Below are 7,703 nucleotides of genomic sequence, written 5' to 3'. Positions count from 1 at the left end.
CACAGTGCCCTGAACAAAAAAGTCAAAAGTGTGGCTGCGGTCAAAAATTACACCAAGGTTCCTCATCTTACTTTGGGTCTCTAAAAGAGAGCCATCAACAAACAGAGACAGTGGAGCCGCTTTGCGAATTTGATGACAGGAACCTATAAGCATAACCTCAGTTTTCCCGCTGTTCAGGCACAGAATGTTATTGTTCATCCATGTTTTTATCTCAGAAATACAGTCAGAAAGATAACAGGCATCAATGTTTTCACCAGATTTAGAGTGAATGTAGATTTGGGTATCGTCGGCATAAAAGTGATAATGGAGGCCGAGCGATCGCAGCAGATGCCTAAGTGGAGATAGATAAATATTGAAGAGTAGAGGGCCTAGAACTGAACCTTGAGGAACACCAGTGAGCACCGAGCAAGTGTCAGACCTAAAGCCACACATAGAAATAAACTGGGAACGGTCAGTAAAATAGGATTTAAACCAGTTTAAAACTGTCCCGGACACACCAAAAACACTTTCAAGGCGGGTAAGTAAAAGACCATGATCCACAGTATCGAAGGCAGCTCTAAGGTCAAGATAAATAAGAAGTGAGGTAGCTCCAGAATCAGAGGCCATCAACAAGTCATTGGTGACTTTGACCAACGCCGTTTTAGTGCTGTGAAATTTCGAAAACCTGACTGAAGGGGCTCAAAGAGGTTATTGGTTGTAAGATAAGTACAGAGTTGAGCGGCAACAACACGCTCAAGTATTTTTGCCAAAAACGGAAGATTTGAGATGGGACGAAAATTGTTAAAATCATCCACAGAAACATTTTCTCTCTTTGGTACAGGTGTAACAGCAGCAGTCTTTAGTACTGCTGGAACGACCCCAGTCTCCAGTGATTCATTTATAATGCTGAGGATAGTAGGGCACCACACAGCGAAGCACAATTTGAATAAATTCGTAGGAATTGGATCCAGCAAGCAAGTGGTAGATTTCATGCTGGATACCTCCCTTGTGAGAGCCTCAGAATTAAGCAGTGAGAAATGAGTGAAAGAAGCACCAGTGAACCCAGATGGACGAAGGATTGAAGTGGCACAGTCAGGGTTAACAGGAATTTCTTTGCAAACATTAACAATCTTAGAATTAAAAAACTGTAGAAAAGAATCACAGAGCTGCTGAGAAACAGGCAAAGTGGTAATAGCATTAACTTGAAGCAATCTCTTTATGGTTTGGAACAAGTGTCAGAGATTATTTTGATTATTTACAATAGGCTGAGAGAAGTAAGAGGATCTTTCAGTCTCCAGTAATGCACGATAATCCCCCAGAAGATCCTTCCACGCTTGATAGTACACATTCAGTCCAGTAAGGCGCCATTTTCGCTCCATTTTCCGACATACAGCCTTTCTAGAGCGCAGATTGTCATTATACCAGGGAGCAGAGCGGATGAATGTGACCTTACGTGACCTTAGAGGAGCAAAAGTGTCAAGATTAGCAGCAAGAGTGGAATTTAGCTGCAGAACTTTCTCCTCCAGTGATGAGGGATGAAGATCACTTAGGATGGAAACCACAGAACTGGAGACTTCCACTTCCGGAAGGTTACTGTTCGGATGGTAGGCTCACTTGAATGATACAGTTCGAGGTTAAAAAAGACAGCTGAATGATCCAATGACAGTCCAATGTCAATAGATGAAAACTGCGGTACAAATGAGCCATTAGCAATCACAAGATCCAGCGTATGACCCTTGTTATGAGTAGGGTCAGTTACAAACTGTGTGAAGTTAAAACAATCAATTAGCGACAGAAATTCCTTAGCCGCCACAGAGTCACTACAGTCCACATGAATGTTAAAATCTCCCACAATTACAATTCTGTCAAACTTCATACTCAACATCGATAGGAAGTCCGCAAACTCTGACATAAAAGCTGCATGTGTCTTAGTCTTAGGTGGTTTATAGACTGTAGCGATGATGGTGGATACAGGAGCAGAAATACTCAAGACCAGGCATTCAAATGATGAAAACTGGGGAACAGACACAGCGCTTGTGTTGAACTTCAGGTTGTAAACCACAATAATGCCTCTGTCTCTGCCAGATAGCCTCGGGAGATCTAATACTCCAAAGCCCGCTGGAGTGATCTGGTTAAACAGGAACCCATCATTTTCTTTATGCCATGTTTCAGTTAAAAACAAAAAGTCCAGCTTTTTATCTCTAAGAAAATCCGACAAAAGCAGCATTGAATAATGCGGCATAAGCTTGGGTCTGAAGCGGAGACGACAGTGGTTTAATCTCCACGCTGGGAACCGATATTAAATTGCTGTGATCAACACCAGTATGGAGCAGTTTGTTGGTCTTACGGCGACAGATAGGGACATTGATGTTAGGAGAGGATGAGACAGCAAGACTGCGCCTCAAGCCCCGATGGATATATCGCTTAGGACGTAGCAGACCAGCATCTCGACAGAGATTGTAAGAGTCTTTGGCTAGGCAATATCAGTTCTGTTTTAGATTCAATAACTGGCGTGTAGTGTACCTTAGCGCCATGGTCGGTGAGTGCACACTCGCAAGGCCAGAGCTAGTGAAACTCCAGAGCACAAAGTCGTACAATCCTCACACACGATCCACACACGCAGCCGAGCCGAGGCGTTGATTCGAAGTTACACGCTGCAGGTTATTCCAGGTGAAGCACAGAAATAAACAACTACAGTCCAAAATATATAAAATGGCACCACCATATCGCAATCATAACGGCACTAAAGACAATGTAACTTAAAAAACTCGCAGTTATTTATTTGTTCAGTCTCAGGAACTCATTTATTTTTTCTTTCAGTTCAATAAAACGAACCAACCCTTGGCCCCTTGATAGCCAGTGCACTTCGGTATGAAGGAGGAGTGTCAATGCGCCTCATCTTCACACAGCTTTAATAAAGTTGACTATTTTTACAACCATTTTGAGCGTTTCATTCAGCTCATCAGAAGGTGTTTTCTGGCCAGGGCTTGACGGTGTATCATACAGTGAAACACAAGACAGTCAGGAGCCTTTTCAGCATGCGACTAAATGACTATCGGGAATGTTTTTCTTGGTGAAGTACGTATCAATTGCATGGAAAATATCTTCTCCTCATGTCGTTGTTGATAAATTTGTAGACAAAAGAAATTCCTGCTTTATTTCTGGGTCTTCAATGTACTGCACATATGCAATGAGTACTGCTTCATCTGCCACAGTGGAAGTTTCATCAAGTTGGATAGAAAATTGGTGCATCTTTAACTTTTCCTCCAACCTGTTCTCCACATCAGCTGCCATTCTGTTGATTCTGTCTTTTACTGTATTATTGGACAGACGTACAGTTCAGAAGCCACCTGTGTCCCGTATATTATTTCTGCCATTTTTACACAAGCGGGTTTGATCAGAGTTTCTCCGATGGTGTGCAGATTTTTGGACAATTAGGACGCAACCGGTGCCTGTCTCTTTTGATTTCCAGCTTTAGTCAAAGCATCTCTGATCTTCTGGGACCAATATGATATAACAAGTTCTTATTTCCTAAGGTAAAATTTTCTGGATTGACCCACCATCTCTGGGTGTTTGGTGCTCTGATGCCTTGCTAGTCTCTCAGCACAGATTATACCCTCAATTCTCACTTTGCCCATTGCTTCAATGAAACCAAATTCGAGATAACTGTCCAAATAAATCCTTGTTCTGTTTTTAGCACATAGATTTTTCTCTTCTCCCTGGCACTTTGCTATATTCATTATTTGAGCAGTCACCCTGTTGTTTTAGAACGAGCAATGTTAAGATGTTAAGGAAATGGCTTCTCTTTTCATATATCTTACACACTATTATTAGAATATTCAAAATGGATTTATTTATTGTGCTGTTTTACATTTTATTTCTTCCTGTTGTAACTCTCCAACTAGAGTGAGCTTGGTGACCCCTCGTAAATCTTTATCGAGCCCTAGTGGGGGTCACGACCCCTGGGTTGGTAACCACTGGTGTGAAAGACCCAAAATTGTGTTGATTGAACAGGTGTGTGTGTGTGTGTGTGTGTGTGTGTGTGTGTGTGTGTGTGTGTGAGTGTGAGTGAGAGAGAGAGAGAGAGAGAGAGAGAGAGAGAGAGAGAGAGAAAAAGAAAGAGAGACTGGTTGGATCAGACCCAACAGCAGGAGTTGCAGTAACATCAGAGCAGGACAAATTGGAGGAAGACTCTGTTTAAATGAAGGGAGTAAATATGAGGAGTGATATCATACACACATACATATACACACAAACACACACATACAGACATACATACAAACAGTACATACACAAAATGGAAACAAACAAATAAATAAATAAACACATTTAAATATATATATAAAAAAACACGTTTTTTTTGTTTTGTTTTTTACACCACTAGCAGACATGAGGAAAAAAAAAAAAACTCGTATCAGTAAAGAGTGTGGCTGATATCTTTGTGAACAAAGTGGATTACTTTCTTGATGATGATTTTTTTTGTTTGTTTTCTTTTAAAATTAATTTTACGGATTTATAAGAAATAAGAACAGTAAGCACACATTGTCCAGTAAAATTACACAAAAGGACAAACAACAGAATTAGGGTTTTTGTGTGGTTTGAAATAAAGAAATGGGTAATGGCAGGAACAGCTTTTCAATTTAAAATATTTGCGATTCAGAAGAGGCAGGGCATGATTACGATTGATGTTTATCCGCCTTTTAATAAGTGTGTACTTCATTATTTATACTTATGCAGTGAGACTCAATGAGTGTCACAGTGAATGTTATAAGGCTCCTCTCTAATGGTTTCATAACAGTAAAAGCAAGTTAGTGAAGAGGAGTAAAATTTAATTTAGTCTTTATTCAATATCACAACCAGCCTTCACTGTAGATATTGATCTGTTATCTCCAATGCTGTTGTTCTTTCTGAAGATCTGACCTGTAGCACCATGACTGAGAAAACTGGGAAACTATTTATCTTACAGTAGTGGACATGATGGACTGTGTGCCGTGTGGTGTGATGATTATTGAGAGATTTCTAATGTGAGTTGTGAGTTAGTGTGGTGTGGTTCCTCTCCTCCACAGAGTGTCATTGTGTCATATCACATCCTCCAACTCAGCACCTGCAGTCGCTCCCAGCTGCAGCAGTGCAGTCTCTCTACAATCTGACTGAGGGAGGTTTTTGTACGCCTCTATAACACTGTGTGAACCAGTAGCCAGAGATGAATTCCCCCAATCCTACTGTAAATCTCACACTACTACAGAGTTACTGTGTGAATTTAGCTTCTGGGGTCAGATGGAGATTTTCTGGAAAACACTTTTAGGTCTAAGATGCATAAATAAGTGAATTAGAGAGAGAAGCTTAAACTTTCACTGGATGGTGTTTGTACTGAATGTTAATGAGTTTCTCACTGTAGTGGATTTATGGTGGAAGAAGCAGCATCAATGTTGGCAGTGAGTAAATACACACTAATATGTTGACTGTAAATTAATGATTAGATCATTGTAGGACTTGAACATCATATCATAACTTTCTATCAGTCTACAGAAGGAGTGGAGAATTATTCTCACTTTAGCTCCACACATTCAGTCGTATATTGCAAATTTATCATTAGTACATCAGCATTTTTACTCAGTGATGCATTATAGGTAAAACCTGTGCAATTGCTGATCTACATTTTGTGAATTTTCAGCTTTTAGTTTGTGTAATTTATTTGTGTGAATTACTCACTAGCTGCATCCTCAGTTTAGACTGACAATCTTGATGTTTAAAAAGAGAAAAAACACAAAAACGTAATAAAAACAGTCAGAGAGTTAGTGTATTAATCAGCTGATGTGAACAGAAGTTGGTGTTTTGTAGCTGTTTTGTAATAAGAGGTTTAAATGGATGGAGAGAGCAGTGAGTTTAGAGCAGCAGGGTTTTTGTACGGCCACTAAACCTGTTTGTATCACTGTGGAACACTTTCGGTGGAGGAACTAAACTCATTGTGAAAAGTAAGTGCCTTTTTTTTTTTCCTAAAACCTCATCGATTTATTAGTTTATTTACACAATTCAATGAAATGTATAGATTTACTAAAAATAAATGATGTGACATTTATAAAAACACATACTGTAGATCTTTTCTATAAAATAGAGAAATGTGATGTGAAGAGGAGAGAGCTGCTTCTATAAACGCTCTGCTTTCGTGTCATTTTGTAAAATTCACTTCATCTCTTTTTAAGATTCAGGTGAAATGTTAGCTTTTAGTTGATGTAATTGTTGCTTTGTGTTACTCTAATTCATCATCACAATGGAAATTTGTGTAACAGTGAAGCATGAACAATAATCGTTTATTGCTAATTTCCCATTAATGATAAGCCATAAATAATTATTAAGATGATCTAAAAAATTGAACAAAGATGACTTGAGTGGTTAAAGATGACTTTACCCTGGTGTGATGGTTATTTTTAGCACAGTGTGTTTTGATCAGAAGATGGAGATTGTTTTGTTCGGCTGCAGTTTGGCTGGATGACGTTATCAGAATTGTGTTCTGTTGTACGATGTGCAGATAAACTACTGCATCTGTTCTACAGCCATTAAACTGAATGACCAAATATCACCATGTTCAGTGTGATAGGGTTCACATTAACATTAATATCATTGTGTGTGTGTGTGTGTGTGTGTGTGCTGCAGCTGGTCCGGTGGTGAAGCCTTCCGTGTCTCTGCTCCCTCCCTCCTCTCTGCAGCTCTCTGAGGGCTCGGCCTCGTTGCTCTGCCTGCTCTCGGCCTATTCTCCACAGGGGGCGCTGCTGAGCTGGACCGTAGACGGTGCCGAGGTGAACGAGGGGGTTCTGACCAGTACAGAAGAACAGAAGAACGGCATCTACAGCCGCAGCAGCACCCTGACCCTCAGCAAAGAACGCTGGGAAGAGGCCGAGGTGTTCGGCTGTACCGTGTCCCACCACGACACCACTCAGATCGCCTCGTTCCGAAAGAGCCGCTGTGAAGTCCACTAGAATTCAAGTGTACACTTTAAAACACGCTTAGCAGTCTGAGGTGGTGTCAGTGGTGTAGCTATGCTGAAATAAAGCTTCAATGTGGAAAGCATGTCTCCTTTTTCACTAGTGAAGTGTCTTGTGCTGTGCTTGAGTGAGTTTGGCTGAAGAACCATGAAAATCTGCTGAAAGTGTTGATCTATTCTGGGACTCAGAGGTGTTCATGCAATGGAACTTTCGTTTCTTATTTCTGTGATTGGTGAGAATTTGCATAAACCTTTAAAAAATTCTAACACAATCCAATAAAATACATTAAAGAACAAACTGAGTCAAGAGAAAACATAAAAAAATATTTTCTCTGTGTTTTTAAAAGGAAATACCAACCTTGATCAGGATGAAACCTCTCTCAGATCCATACTCAAGTTATAAACACAGGTAGGCACAGGGCAAAACAAGAATTTAAACTATTATAACCTGGACAAGGAAAATAAGTTTTTAAAAAACATATAAAAGAAGAACGACCCAGAAAATAAAGTGCTAAAAAACAAGGAAACACATATTAAGGCAGTAATAGAGTCCTATTCAAGACCGAAATCTTGTTCATGTTCACACAGTCAGATCAGGCTCCTACAGGACTTGATCTTTCTCTCTGAGATGACACACATGTTCTAGGAAATGTCCTGAATTTGAAAGTCCTGAAAGGAGTCTTCCACTGTAATGTATTAGCAGAGCAGGTAATGTACTACACACACCCTCATCACTTCTTAA

The 7,703-nt window shown here is 40.0% G+C and overlaps 1 gene segment (V, D, J or C); it reads left to right on the top strand.

The window, feature by feature from the left end:
• The first annotated feature begins 2,511 nt into the window (after window positions 1–2,511).
• On the top strand, window positions 2,512–6,956 carry LOC128617767 (immunoglobulin kappa constant-like). The segment is given in 3 exon segments: window positions 2,512–2,518; window positions 5,046–5,144; window positions 6,634–6,956. Coding segments are annotated over 3 exon segments (429 nt in total).
• Window positions 6,957–7,703: the final 747 nt, after the last annotated feature.

Source organism: Ictalurus furcatus, chromosome 14 (genome assembly GCF_023375685.1).
Source record: "Ictalurus furcatus strain D&B chromosome 14, Billie_1.0, whole genome shotgun sequence".
Lineage (NCBI taxonomy): Eukaryota > Metazoa > Chordata > Actinopteri > Siluriformes > Ictaluridae > Ictalurus > Ictalurus furcatus.
Note: the sequence above shows the minus strand (reverse complement) of the source record. Positions and strands in the feature narration are given on the sequence as shown.